Source organism: Mastigoproctus giganteus, chromosome 11 (assembly GCF_048544385.1).
Source record: "Mastigoproctus giganteus isolate SK-2022 chromosome 11, ASM4854438v1, whole genome shotgun sequence".
Lineage (NCBI taxonomy): Eukaryota > Metazoa > Arthropoda > Arachnida > Uropygi > Thelyphonidae > Mastigoproctus > Mastigoproctus giganteus.
In genome coordinates, this window is record NC_143585.1 from 52904102 (window position 1) to 52920219 (window position 16118).

The 16118-nt window shown below is 38.6% G+C and overlaps 2 protein-coding genes across 2 annotated transcripts in view; both read left to right on the forward strand.

The window, feature by feature from the left end:
* Positions 1 to 16118, forward strand: part of LOC150078011 (sodium- and chloride-dependent GABA transporter 1-like) — a 125528-nt gene that overhangs the window by 13123 nt on the left and 96287 nt on the right. The window lies entirely within an intron of this gene.
* LOC150078012 (uncharacterized) lies at positions 14023 to 15120 on the forward strand. The gene is made up of 2 exons (XM_090384427.1): positions 14023 to 14483; positions 14607 to 15120. The coding sequence occupies exons 1-2, from the start codon at positions 14023 to 14025 to the stop codon at positions 15118 to 15120; spliced, it is 975 nt and encodes a 324-aa protein (XP_090240553.1).

The following is a 16118-nucleotide window of genomic DNA, read 5'->3' on the forward strand; positions in this document are numbered from 1 at the left end:
CTTCTGCTCATTTCAATAGAAGCAGTGCAAGAATCACTTCCACCTCTGCCAGTGGCTACTGTTAATCTATTAGTCCTTGTATTCCCTCCCCAACTAGCAGTTTTCCGAACCACCTAACTCTGCCTCGGCAGCATCAGCAAAAATTCTTGCACCCTTTCTATTTAAGTGCATCCCATCCCTGTAGAAGCAATCTCTCCTGTTAACAAGTACAGTCCAGGCTGTACTTGTTAACAAATATTAGAGACCTGTTAGTTTAACTTCTCTTACAGGGAATTTAATGGAAGCACTGGTTAAATAATCACTGCAGGATCATCTAGACTTCACTTATAGCTCGGACATAGCATGAGTTTTTGGTTTGTTAAGGGGAAGTCTTGTCTGACCAATTTGTTTGGATACTATGATGTGATCACAAAGGAACTGGATGCAAAGAATAATTTTGATATCATATATTTGGATCTTAGAAAGGCTTTTGATACTATTGCACATGGAAGACTGCTACCCAAATTGGAAAAGTGTGGCACTGGCAGCAAATTTCTGCTATGGATAAAGGAATGGTTGAGTGGGAGAAGACAGAGTGGTAATCAATGAACACTGCTCTTCGTGGACTAATGTTATTAGTGGAGTCCCTCAGGGTTCAGTGTTGGGTCCATTGTTGTTTTCTGTATTTATTAATGATATTGATGATGGTATATCAGGCTTAATGTCCAAGTTTGCAGATGGTACAATGGTTGGCAGGGTTGATAAGGACACTACTGACGCTATGCTGCTGCAACATGATCTAGAAAAGTTGAGCAGATGGACTGAGAGGTGGCAACTGAAGTTTAACATTTACAAATGTAAAGTACTGCATACAAGAAGCAGTGACGCCAGAGTAACGTATCAACTGTGTGGTATTACACAGACAGTGGTAGAGAATCAAAAGGACCTGGGGGTAATTGTGCAGGCAGAATAGAAGTTTTCTGAGCAGTGCAGACTGTCTGCAAGAGTAGCTCATAGTGTCTTGTCAATGATATACAGGAATTTTTCTAGCAGGCATAAAGAGGTGATTATTCCCTTGTATAAGGCAATGGTCAGGCCACCACTTTAGTACTATATACAGGTTTGGAGGCCTCATTTAAGAAGAATGTAGAGCTGCTGGAACGAGTACAGCGAAAGGCAACATGATTAGTGAATGGATCAGAGGGTTGCTCTTACGAAGAAAGGCTTAAGTTTTGCAAATTACAGTGTTTGGAGACTAGATACCTGCGAGGTGATCTGATTGAGCCGTATAAAGCCTTGAATGGTTTGAGCATGCTCAATGCTGATGGTATTCTTCCTCTTGCTCAGATTAATCGCCTGAGAGGCATAAATTCAAATTGGGGAATGACAGTTGTAGGATAGATGTGCGGAAGTTTGCCTTTAGCCAGCGGGTTGTTGATTGCCGGAACAAACTTCCATCTGTCGTTATAGAAGTTGATACCCTAAATAGATTTAAGGCAGAACTAGACAAACATTTGGGACGAATGGATTGGTGAAATGAGAAGGGGTTTTTTTTTTTTTTTTGTTGTCTGCACTGGTGTGCAAAACTTAAGGACCAGTCAGCTTTTCATAGGAGTGGCTTGGATATGAGAAAAGCATAACAAAGGAACTTCGTGAGATACAGAAATGATGAAGGAAACAACATCGGAAACAAAACGGTACAGAGCAACTTTATTCAAAAATGGCAACATATCACTTGCTGCCATGATACAGATGCATCACTGCCAAAGATGGAATTTAGGGAAGAGGTGGTCCTCAGTAGGAGATATGGTCACCTCTAATGTCGATGCAGGCTTTGCACTGCCTATCTATACTTAGAAAAACGTTGTTGATAAGTTTTTGAGGTACCATCGTCCATCCCTCTGTCAGCGCCATCTTCAGATGGTGAACATTTTCTGGTGGGTGTGGATGTGCCGCTAGCCGTCTCCCCAGAGCGTCCCATATGTGTTCGATGGGATTTAGATCGGTGGAACGGGTAGGCCAATCCATACGAACAATGTCCTCACTTTCCAAAAGCATATCAACAGCTGCAGTGCGATGGGGTGTGGCGTTATTATCCATAAACACGAACGCGGGGCAAATGGCATCTCGGAACAGACGCACATGTGGAAGGATTATCTCAGTACAGTAGCGTGCACCGGTTACAGTACCGCCCTCCAGTATCTATAGTTGTGTACCTTGAATGGACATACAAGATAACGCCTCCCCAGACGAGAACACCTCGGCCGCCATATCGATCTCTTTCAGTGACGTTTGAGGGGTAATACATTGTGCCAATCTCTCGCCAGATTTGCTGACGTCCAGAATCGCTGCTGAGACTGAATCTACTCTCATCAGTAAAGAGTACCTTATCCCACTGCGTTGCTGTCCAGTCCTTGTGTTCGATGCACCACTGTAAACAATGTCTCCGATGGGCAGGTGTTAAAGGGACACAGCATACTGGCCGTCGGGCAAACAGTCCACCTTTGTGGAGTCGCCTGGCCTCAGTAAACCGTGATATTTTGCGTCCTATGCTCCTGTGCAGCTGGTTTGCAATGGATCCCGCTATCTGGTGCCGGTTCCTCTTATCCTATAGGAGTATACAGCGGTCATTATTCGGCGTTGTGTTTTCGTGGACGACCACCACTGGTCCTTCGAACAGCTGTACCTGTTGTTCAGAAGGTCGATCACGCATGTGAGACGATGCTATGGGCGATGCCGAACCCTGCAGCCACACTCCTCGCACTTCGACCTTCTTCGAGCTTCCCAATTATTCGACCCCGGGTAAAGTCATCCAAATGTTGTCTATTGGCCATTTCATTGTCTGTAGCACTGTATGAAACTAATGGAACGTCTGTAACAATCATGCTCACCATTCGGTAATTTGCACATAACTGTTGAACTGCTGCTTTTATCTGTTTATGTGAGTTCTCTCATCACAATTCAAATTTTTGCATGTGTACAAGCTTTCTACTGAACGGCCGGGTAAAGTCATCCAGATATTGTCTACTGGCCATTTCGTTGTCTGTAGCACTGTATGAAACCAATCGAACGTCTGCAACAATCGTGCTCATTAATTTACTTGCACACAGATTTTTTTCCAGTGAGGTGTCTTTGCTTTTCATCCCTCAAATATCCAAACTAGCTTCACTTTGGGTTATTTAAGATAAGGTCTGAGGCTTCAGTAAATTTATTGCGACTGTAAATTGCATTTGCCTATTCCGTGGAATAAAACCAAAGCTTTCGAGGGATTGTACCGTGTAATCCTTAACATCCGACATTGATTAATTAGGCCATAGTAGGAAAAAAGAAAATAAACATTCTTTCCGTCCCGAGTGGAATCGAAGCAAGACTTTTTTAGTACGGTATCAAAGTAAACAGCAGTTTTGGTCGACCTTTGTCATGAAGACTTTATGCAAACTGTAAGGGCTATCGGACTAGAATATTCCACCTCAGAATGCAATAGCAATGAAAATCTGTATTATTTTAAAATTTGCCTACAAAAATAAATAAACAAACTCAAAACAAAAACACAAATAGAATAAAAAAATTATGGCGTTGTGAGTCAGACATATAGTCAGAAATTTTTAGAAACATTAATAAGTTACTAGTTCCCAAAAGTTAGAGAGCAAACATAAACGTTTTATTAGATCACGACAAAACGTTAATAAGCCATTCGTTTTAATTTTCCTTAATAATGCACAATGCCTGGCAAATTTCGATCTTCAGTTACAAAGTTATTAAAAGAATTAACTAGCGTTCAAAAAGGCTCATCGATAACCCATGGAAACATGTCCTAATAAAGTATGTGATTTCCAAAGGAGGCAACGCAGGTGTGATATCCATTCCTCATGCTGAGAACAGGATTGTTAATTCATGTTTGGGTATTAATTCTTATTCTTGTCTGTGACTGGCAACCCTCCTGCTTAAAGCATCCCAAACATGCTTTATTTAGATTGTGGTCCGATGATCTGCTGACCATTCTGCGGAGGGCATTAATTCCATAGAAGCTCTCTCTGAGAACATGCATTATCACCCATTAAAAGAGTCTGAACCAGTTTGCTCCTGCGAAAAAACGAACGCAAGGAGCAAATATCTCATCTTCATACTTTATACACTGTGCTGCCACTTTATTAGGTACACCTACCTAGTAGCGTGTTGAGCCTCCTTTAGCCTTCAAAACAGCCTGAATTCGTCTATGCATGGATTGAACAAGATGCTGAAAACGTTGTGCAGGAATGGAGTACTATCCAGACATGAGTGTGTCACGCAGTTCCTTGAGATTCGACGGAGGTGTAGGCCTGCAGCGAACAGTTCTTTCTAGCTCATCCCAAAGATGTTCAATAGGATTGAGATCCGTGGACTGAGCGAGCCACCGCAACAAAGAAAAGTCATTGTCATGTTCCTGAAACCATTCCATAGTGATTCCGGCTTTGTGCACCGGCGCATTATCCTGCTGGAAGTAAACATCTGACCGAGAATAAATTGTCAACATGAACGGATGCACTTGGTCAGCAACGATGTGGCATTCAGACGTGAATCAATGGGTATCAATGGACCCAACTTGTGCCAAGAAAATATTCCCCACACGATAAAACTGCCCCCACCACCTTACACAGTAGTCGTCAGACATGACTGGTCCATGGATTCATGTTGTTTTCGCCAAATTCTGAACCTTCCATCAACATGATTCACCAGGAACTTCGACTCGTCAGACAAAGCAACTGTTTTCCAATCCTCGATTGTCCAGTGCTGGTGTTGCTATGCACACAGGAAGCGTGCTGTCTTGTTCTTCATTGATAACAAAGGTTCGCGATGTGGCTGTCGGGTGTTGTAGCCCATTCGCGACAAAGTGTGACTAGTGGTCCGTTGCGATCTTTTGTTCTGCGCACCAAGGTTGTATTCTGACGTGATGTGCGACATTGTGGCCCGTCTGTTTGCTTGCACAATTCTAACCATCCTCCTCTGACCTCTCTCATCAACAAGCGATTTTCTTCCACAGGAGTGCCGTTGAGAGGATGTTTTCTGTTCGTTGCAATATTCTCGATACACCCTTTAAACTGTAGTGCTTGAAACGTTCGGGAGAACTGCCGTTTCAGAGATGCTTTGTCCAGCACGTCTTGCACCTACTACCATGCCACGTTCGAAGTCCGTTGGATCACTCTTTTTTCCCATTGTTGCTACGGTTTGTACGCTTAACTGATAGTAAAAAGGTTGCTCTGCTGCATTTATATCCACAGCTGTGGTCATGTGACTTGCAACGTTGTGGGATAAACCATTTGTGTGCACAGCAGGTGTGTACCTAATGAAGTGGCAGCAAAGTGTATATAGCCGTGAGAGTTCCTCGTGAAATACATGAAGATCTGCATGGACATTAACAGTGATTCCAGCAAAATGGTCCATTGCTCTTGAGTCCAGTCGACATGTTATCGTTATCAGTTCAAACTGTTTTTTGTGTATAGAAGTTATGCATGAAGACCAGCTAGCTTCATGCATAAAACCTCTCCCATGATAGACGGTATGCCTAGATACAAGTTCTGTAGATTCAGAAGCTCTGAAGCAAATGGCTTTGCTGTGAAGCTTCTATGACATCTCGCAACTACTGCCAATTAGCGGTCATCTTGCGTGAAGGTGACATTAGGCAGGCTTCGACTAGATTTCTAGACAGTTGCATATTTTGGAACTAGTCACCTAGTCTTCTTGGATTGTTCTGCGTCACAATTAGTTTGGCTTAATTCCCCCTATTGTTTCCCACCTGATAATACTAACGAAAGGTTGATGACTATCTTGAAACTCCTATTTTGCAAGCTATTAACGTAAAAATACAGAGGTCCTAAAAACAGCTCGTGTTTATCTGGTTACTCGATGTACGTGTTTTAACAAGTTTTTCGCGACTTTGCTTCAGACAGATTTTTTGTTTCTATGTATATAATACAGGACGAAATGAGAGTTGTTTCTTGGAAGAAGTAACAGCATGGAGAACGACAGGGAAATTGTTTTTCCACTTTCACAGAACTATAACTCGATTGCTTTGGCAGCCTGAAAGGCTGACCTATAAAAATATATTTAAACATATCAGTTAGATCGTGTCAAGAAACTCGGCAAGAAAAAGGCAATCGTTGGATCTAAAGGTGGACTGTATGCAGTGTGTGTGTGTGTGTGTGGGCATGCGCAACTCTGACATCGCTTTTAAACGAAGTTGACTCTCTCAGTTTTTAGAATGTCTGCCTCCATTTTTTTTTGTGGATTGCGAACCCGTGGGGGCAACACACCAGAAAATTAGAGCAGAGATTTGTCTTTTATCATTTTTACAGCAATTGTTAAGTTAACTTAGGCGACAGAAATAAATCTGGTAATAATTGCCCTGATTATTGTAGGAATTGGTGTCAACAATTCCCGCAATATTGCGATTCTGAAAAGAATCCAATAATTACGACAATTCTGAAATCTGAAAAGCCACCTTTCAGATTAAGCCAACTGGATTTTTAATTCCAGATTCTACAAGGTAGCTGGCTTTCTAAGTAACGAGCAAAAAATTATTAGCAAAGTCATATAGATGCCACGTGGAAAAAGTGTAATCTGAGTAGAAAAGATTTTCGCTCCTTAAAAACGTCCACACTGAATGTGCCAGAAATTTTAATTTCTGCACAAGTTCTTCCTTGATTTTTGGTGATAGAATTATTTCCTTCTCAGAAGGAGTGATTATGTTATGGATTTTATTACAGCCTATGTTATGTTATTGTAAGAAATCTTCATGAATGATCTCACTTTGATTTCACTTTGAATAGTCCAAACTCTCTATCAATTCAACATGGTAGCATTAGTATCAAGCATTATTCACGGGTTTATTCTTATCTTGTTTAAGATAAGAATAAATGTCACCTGTAGTCGGCCATACCTCTTTTGGTAGCAAATTCTTGTAATTCTGTGTATAAAATGTAAACAATAAAAAAGTAAAAAGATAAAAGGCAAAACTTTCACTTCTCATTACTACTATTTGTTTTCAGCTTATTCCTGAACAGACTAAGCAGAGCACTTAGAATATATTTGTGTTGTCAGCTTTTCTTAGCAAATGCTATTCCACGTTCTTTTGTTTTATTTTCCTCTCATCCTCCTAAGAATATATAGGGGTTTTGTCACTTGTTACTTGTTTGGAGAGGCCTTTGTTCAAGTCCCTTTGAACACCGAAAGAATTTCTTCTTCGGGTTAAGCGATCCTCTGTTAAGGAAGTAATGACTTCTCCAATGGACGGTAATAGATTTTCCAAAACTCAACCACGTTTTGGAAAAGCCTATAAAAATTCCCTTCGTCATTGACGGGATTGGAATCTAGACGTTTTCCATCAGAAGGAAGGACGATGATTATATTAACAGTGCTACCCACGAGGGCCAAATCAGCATGTGAGCACGTACTTTAAAATGGACACCCACTCAACTAAGAAACCACCTTTTCCTTTCTCCTTTTATTTATTTACTTTCCTTCAAGTACTGTACACTACTTTAATTTAAATCTCTGTGCTATAGCTCTCCGTTACACAGTTATTCCACGAATATTTTCGTTTGGTTTTCTTGGATTTTGTTTCCATTTCTTCTTGAAAATTTTCTTCCCTAAAAATTTATTTTCCTTATTTTAGTTCTTAGACATTCATTTTGCCTTTTACCATTAAGAAATGGTAAAAGGCAAAATGAAAAAAGATAAGAATCTGCCGTTTTATTTTCATTTTTTGTTTATCTTCTTCCTTCATTTTCTTGTCCCATATAAAAGATTTCAAGGACAATTGCAAACAAACGGAACCAAAAAAACTCTACCCTCATAATCGGTTGGATGAAAAGCTTAAGAAACGTTGTTTGTACTGGTAAAAATGAATATGTTGCTGCCCTTAGAATTTGACAGTAATTTTCGGGATAAAAAAAAGTACACGAAGTATACTTTTAGTTCGTGATTTCGGGATTGGCCTTTTTTTAACCCCTAAGGGAAATTGGGGGGGGGGGGTGTAAGCAATACTCTGAAAGGGCCGAAATTCCATGAAACACGATGAGATTGGGGCCTCAGATAATGACACATCCCATAATTTATTAGAAATATAATTTGGAACAACCGGATGTTACATTTTAAATACAGAAAGAATGCGTTCCAGTGAAATGCAAGTAATTCGACTGTCTTTGAACTAAAATATGGTTAATAGATTAAAAAGATAACTTTTTTTTTTTTTTTTTTTTTTGTTTACGTAAAATGTTATTCACCCACTATAACTTTGCGCTGTAGTTCTAATAATTACAAGCACCAGGAGACAAAGTTAATATACATCCTTTCGCCTCCAGATAAACTATGTTTTCCTCCTTGATTCTGGGAATCAAGGAGAAAAACATGCTGTCAGAAGTTAACCATACCTGCTAAACCTGTTTTCATGCGTCACTTTGCAGATAATATCTTCTTTTAGATGTCGCGCTGAGATTTGCTTACATTGAGTTAGCATTACTGAATTTATTTGAATGAAGATCGGGTCAAAACTCTAATTACAACTTGCTCCAAATGGTTAAGATATCATTAATTGTATAATAATAATAATAATACAATTTAGTCATAAAAAATATGCTCTGATTATAAAAAAAATCGAAAATAATTTAAGATAGTACGGTACATTGGCTGGTGGACAATACTAAGATAAATGGCAATGAAGGAACTATTCATTTAATATAATTTTAGTTAAAATTTTTTTATGTATAAATCATATATAAACCAGACCAATCATTACCATTACATCTGGTCTTGGCGCATTATAGCCTTAGTTGCTAATGCGCCAATAAAATTCAAACCAAACAAACAAACAAACAAACCATTACATATTCCAATTTTTTTAAATAAAAATTTAAATGCTTAACTATTTGGAAATAAGGATGATAACAGGGAAAGTAAACTGCAGCCATTATCAATCCACTGCAGAATGGAAGCCTCCTCAGCAATTCATGTTGATATAAATGGACCATAATCTGCCACGCTGGTCCAATGCGGTTTGGCAGATCAACTTTATTTAGCAGTCAGTGGCTTGAACCCCTGTCTACTCAAAGAGTGTGTGCTATTGCACTTCCGCTTCTGACCAGTGGGCTACAGAGGCCTTATAAGGATGATAATTCAGAGTAGCTATATCGTACAATGGTTGATCAATTGTAGCCAGTGCGGATCCCCCTTCCTCCTCCCGTAACTAGGCCACTTCTAAATTAGACCCGTCATGGATCTCTTTTGTGTCTCTACATTTCATGGTTTCGTGATAAGTTTGCGAAAGCAGTAAAACTACGCTACTTTTAAACGAAACCGATTAACTCTGCCATGAAAGCTAGCTGAAGTATCAGTTTCTGTGGCCATAGTAATCGAGAGCGGTGGTGGAACTGCCAGTTAAAGAAGGATAATTATTTTTTTCTGCGAGTCGGATCAAAAGATTTTATAGTGACCATGGGCTAGAGAAAGAGAGAGAGTTTGTAATCTGAAGGTGTCAATATCTTTGAATTACTGAAATGGCCTAGTTATTACAGGAGGACATGATACATTTTCTGATTGGTACGAAATAATAATAATCCTTCTACATATACTGTGAGGTTATTTGTATTAGTATCACATCTTTGAGTCCTCAAATTATTAGAACATACCTCAAAACCTGTTTGTGCCCTCTTTAGTATGGACAACAATCCGTATATTTTTGTACAAAACTTCAACAATCGCCAACTCCTACTCGAACAGCAACCAGCTTAGAAAGTGAGGAGGTGGATAAGCAGTAATGCATGCGAATAGCCGAATTAAATTGCTTCGCAATACTTACCCCTCTCACGGGCTGTATTTTGTGCACAAAATGCAGCTGTTGAGCGTGGTAAGTGTTTCGGGGAAATATTTAAAGGTAGTTAATTATTAATCAATATTGAAGCATTAAAAAATGTTATCGAAAATTCCATTAAATATATCCATTTTTTTTGAAAACTAAATTTATAATTTCTTTTAAAAAATACGGGGGGAGGGAAATGTTATATCTCACAAAGATTTGGTTCGAAACTACCAAGCGTGTATTAATTAGTTATATCCGTCCGGCTTTCTTACAGACTGTTGAATACAGTCACTGGCCAAAAAATTAGCAATCATTTGCAATTGGAGTCAATAGACACAAGTTCCTTAATATCATATAAATACCGTATACGTTTTCCTGGACTGCTTCTTAGTCGATCAGGTCATGGAGAAGACAGTGACGTTTTCGATTTTCATTAAGGTCTTATTGTTGGAGCACGTTTAGTAGGAACCACAGTTGAGAAAAACAAAGAAAATCACCGGCGCGTCGAAAGCAGCTATCTCAAAAGTAAAAAGTCTGGCCAGACTTCTGTACTTTTATCTAAAAAGCAAACTGTACTTTATCTTTAAAGCAAACTGCGTCTCAGAATAAATAAATAAATAATTTTTCTGTTTATAATCCGGGACGACCAAACGGTCAGAGAAGTTTACAAGATAGGCAGAATACAAGAAACAGCACCGTATTCAGCAGTCACGAGCTTGAACTCCGGTCACTCAAGGTACGTGTACTTATGCACCTGCGTACCAGAGTTTCCGGAAGAAAAACCACGCTACTCTCGCCTGAGACCGACTAATTCAGCCACGTTTTGAAAAAGACCTATTAAAATTCGTCACATCATTGATGGGACTTGAACTCAGGTCTTTTCCACCCGGTGTGGGGAGGACAGCGATATTACCAACTGTGCTACCCACGAGGGCCGAGTTGTGTTAAAGGTAGCTCTACTAGATATTGAATAAGGGTTTCTAAATTTTCAGGATTAGAATCAAAACTATTTGCTGTTCTGTTGGTATGGAGAGAATCGAAAGAAAATACAAGTGACTGCAGTTTCTGTTTGACTCATATATTTGGATTTTTTCAAAGTCGAAACGCCCCATCCTAAACTCAAACTTGCTATCTTCTAGTTGATCAATTGTTTACCATAACAAAGCTTAAATACTTCAACCATCTGAAAAACAGGGATTGAAAGAAAATGAACTAAGCGATGACTTTTATCACTGAACCAACTGGAGTGTCTCAATTTACGGATCTGAGCCTTCAGCCATCTAGTATTCGTACAGTATTTAGTATTAGTACAGCCCTATACAACAAGGAAGCCATAGGCTTTTGCTGCACTGGCCAAAAAAAATCTACATCAGTTATGTGTCATTTGATTTGAAAACCAGGTGATGGATATTTAAAGAATAAATTACCGAGAATAAGTGCAGCGAAAATGAAAGTGGTTATTTTCGACTGCCCACAAATTATAAAGCTTATGCTGGAACACACGTTTGAAGTAACATTAACTCAAAATTGTATCCGACCTGGGTGCTGCATGTTGAACTTGGGGAGAGGTTTCATCAAGCGATATCTGATATGTTAAAGTGCTACCAGAGAAGGCGAAATATATGCTGGCCGACTATAGCTGAAAATTATCAGAGAAATTCAAGATGTCTTTTAGGGTCAAAAACGAATGAAAATATTTTGTATTTAATTTTCTACATTATTAATTACAAAATAAAATTACGTTTGTACATAAATCTTTCATTTCCCTTTTATGGTTGGTGACACAAAACTTTCAAGCCCAGATTTAAAGTCACTCATTCAAATTTACAATAATCAATAATTTCTCTTTTACGATAAGATTTTTATTCTCGTTCAACGACGTTATTTCGTCTTACAGAGTTTTTTGTTTATTCTTTTGATAAAAATATTCTGTATAATTGGTGTGAAGTTTTCTCGCAAGCATGCCAGACATCCGTAACATAGCTGGTCCAAAATGCATACTAGTATAGAGGTACAACAGGGTGAGGATTTTTTTTTTTTTTTTTAATTCGCATCAGCTGGTGAGTAGGATATCCTCGGACCGAAACGGTCCGAGGATCCTTAACCTATTTTTTTTTTAATCCATTCAGTGTGGGTAGTTAACAAAGTATTTTTGAAAAATGCGAGAATCAAAATACTGACTGATTGTTCAGAATGAAATTTTTTTGCATTTCTAATAAATTATAAGCTTTTTGTCTAGAAAAGATGATGGCATTATCTTATTGTGACTGAATTAAATACTGAACGGAAGACTGAATACAGATTGTGCAGGCACAACACAGCATGGGAAGCAGATTTGTTCTTTGATAATTCTCGAATTGCATATAGAACAGTCTGAGGAAGAGACAGTCTACGAAACTATTGGGAATATGAATCAATAACCTGGCCTCTTAGTTTGAACAGAAGTAGTCGATGATTGATGAACTAGAAGGCGTTGGAAAAAAGCAGACCACTTCTGCAATGCTTACTAGAAACTTCCATCTAATAGATAAATTATTGGATGGAGAACTCCTCTCTGATCATTATTAGATGTAAGTGATCTATTGTGGATTTAATCAGCAGTTAAAATGCCAATACAACTTCTGAACATTTTTAACGTATTTGTAATTTCAACTGGACATCAAATAGAGATTTTATCACTTTTCTTTAAAAACCAGTTCGATATTTGTAGGTTTCAAAATGTCCGAGAAGGACAGCATACTAGAGACAGTTATTAAAGTATAAAATGAGAAACATGCTGCACCAGCACACAATTATGAGTGGAAAAAATGTTGAAAATAAAATCTCAAACCTCAGTTATATTTCAATTTAACTGAGGCTTGATAGCCTTCAAGATGAGCTTGATTAGAGAGGAAAAATTAACGAGCGGTGTGATATTGTATAAGTTGGAGCTGGATATTCAGCAGAAAAGTTTGTAAATACTTCAGGTTGCAATGAAACTTCGTCCATGATGAGATCTGATATTATAAGTATTACTTCCAGGTTCTAATCATGCTCGTGAATGATTTCATATTATTACGGAGCGCAATGAATTCATTTATGAAGTCGAGATAAGATGTTATGGATGATTTACAATTTTAGTTGGCTTTCTGACAACAGAGTTGTTAAGAGAGCATTGATAAATTTTAAAATGACTTTCCAATGCACGGTTAGTGATCTAACCAATCACGGTTAGTCATAGTTAGTGAGCTCAAGCTGAAACAGCAAGGAATTTACCTGTAAGTTATTCCACTTCAGTAGATATGTTGGGGGTTCAAACACATTTACATAAAGTCTAAATGGTTTTAAACTCAATTGCATAATACCTGGAGGAATTTAAACTCAATTGCATACTATACTCCAAGTACAGGTGTGAAAATGATATTTAGTTCTCATTTCTCTCCCTAGATGGCGCCACCTGCTTACCGGGTTTTTTGTAGTTCGTATTTTTGTCCCTAGATGGCACCACGTATATTTCTCTCTTTTAATTTTTTATCATACCTGAGTCTTTTCTTGTGTGTATGTAAACCTTTTTGAAAATACATTTTATTACAGTATATCTTCTTAAGTTGTGTTGTAGGAATATTTGTGTTAATTGTGTAATGTCCCAGCATGATGACTTCCTCCATCACTTTTTATTTACTGAAGCGATAAACATATCAAATAATGTCATCGGAATATTTGTGTTAATTGTGTAATGTCGCAGTACGAGACACTTTTTATTTTTAAAAGTGACAAAAAATATTTTCTTTCGCAGTGTCTTCTCATAGATTTAAACCTTTATTGATCCTTTGATAAAAAGAAAACTCATTGTCTTGTCATAGTGTTTATTAACTAAGCCACCTGAGTCTTTTTTTCTTGTGTGTGGGTAAAACTTTTATAGGTTCGTTTCCTTAGAGATTCAATATGAAGATACATTTTTTTTAATTAGAGTCTTTTTATTATTATTGTAACTCTTTATTATTGTCTTAACTTATGTGTGTTAACCATTTTATTGACTCGTTTCCTTAAATCAAAAACTCAAACACCAAAGAAAACTTCTGCTTTTTAATGAACAATTTTTAAAAAGGTACATCTATGAACAAACAGTAACATTTTCAGATGTGTGGAAGCAGTCCATCCTCCAATCTTCAAGCTGCTGTTCCGAGATAATAATAATCACTATCAGGATGATGACAAATATAAGTAGTGCGATGTCTTCGACACTGTCCATTCCTACCTGTGGAGATAGAGAAATGTTAGCAGACTATTATAATCCTAAAGTAATAGGTAGTTTCAGTTCTATTGATGCTCTTCAAAAACATACTAAATTACCCAGACGTGTTGTTCGCGAATTCCTAGCTAGTCAACCTACTTACGTGAGACATCGACAGCAAAGAATTAATTTTCGGAGAAACCAAATTAAAGTTCCCGGACTTAATCACACTTTTCAATGTGACCTAGGTGACCTGTCGGCTCTCGCCGACTCAAACGATGGATATCGTTACCTTCTGGTTTGTGTGGACTGCTTCTCGCGATATTCTTGGGTCAGAAAACTGAAAAGCAAAAAAGCCAACGAGGTGGTGCAGGCATTCAAATCTATTTTCGAAGAAGAAACACCATTTTGCGTTAACACCGACCAAGGAAAAGAATTCACTAATGCTCCTCTTCGTCGGTTATTCCTTTCCCTTGGTATCAATTTCTATACAACAAGATCAGAAAAGAAGGCAGCTATTGCCGAACGGTTCATACGTACACTCAAAGAAAAAATTTATAAGTGGATTTCTTATTCCAAAAGTCAGAAATATATTCACGTACTCGACGATATTGTGGCTACGTATAATCGTACTACCCATCGTTCTATTGGTATGGCCCCTGTAAAAGTCACACTTGCTAACGAAGAAGAAGTGTATAATAGACTCTACTACAACCGTACCAAAACCCTGAAACCGAAATTTAAAATCGGAGATAGAGTTGTTTTGAGCAGCGGGTCTCACCCTTTTCGCAAAGGTTACTGGGGGAATTGGACGAGAGAAGTGTTTACTATTACACGTGTTTTGAAGCGTAACCCTGTTGTGTACAGTGTGACAGGCCGTGATGGTGATCAGATAGAAGGAACGTTTTACGAAACACAGTTACAGAAAGTTAACTTTGACGATAATGTACCCCCTGACGTCTACCCCATCGAAAAGGTACTTAAACAAAAGACAGTCAGAGGACAACGTCAGTTATTAGTCAAATGGTTAGGCTACCCACAAAGCTTCAATAGCTGGGTCAGCTCACAAGATGTTTTTCCTTACACTTCCCAGTAATGCTAGTATGGATCTACATCCCAGAAATTCTCAGTCACAATTCACAGTGGAACTGCCTAATGCTGTTTCTCTCTCTGGCAAGTGGGAAGTAGCACTTGCCGAAGTACACTTCCCTCTTTCATGGGATAATATCTCCGATGGATGGAACATATTCACTCTGTACCCCAAAAAGAAAAAAGAAGTCAGAGCGATGACAGTATTAAAAGAAATGTATACCAATTCCTCAAAACTTATCGATGATATTAATTCTGTCGACAGTGACATTCAACTGAAAGTGAAAACTGACGGAACGAAAGAACAGTTCACGTTAAGGGTGAAGAACGAGAGTACTGTGAAAATCTCTAAAGCTTTTACACGGGTTATAGGTCTCGATAAGGCATTTAGCGAGGATCAAGGAGGGTTCTATATTTTCCGAAATTATCACGTCGGCGAGTGGCTTTCCAAGAAGGAAATCACATTGCCTAAAGAAGCATCCAATAGAACGATCACATATCGGGGTGTGAAAGCAGAAGCTGTTCAGGTCTGTAAACTGCCACGAGGGAGCTACAAAAGTATACCACAGGTGCTTAACGCCATGATGAAGCTGGCACCCCAACTCGACGCAAAAGTGAACTCCATAGGTATAGTGTCTATCGAAATCGATCCATCGGTTTACCTTCGCTTCCCAAAAACAGGGCTCGGTCAGATGCTAGGTTTCGAAAAACTAGGCAGAGACTTAGAAGGTAGAGTTTACGCTAAGTACCAGGCAGATATATATAGGGGTGTCAGTTCCTATTTCGTCTATTGTAACCTAATTGAGGATCAGGTTGTAGGCGATACGAAAGCGCCACTGTTACGTGTCGTATCGTTTTCCAATAACGGAGAGTTCTCGCATTTAGATTATTACCCACTCCAGTTAAACACGTTCCATACAGTAACCATCCAAGTGCGTACAGATAGCGGTGAATTCGTACCGTTCAGTGAGGGAAAGACTACAATTAAACTCCATTTCCGTGAAC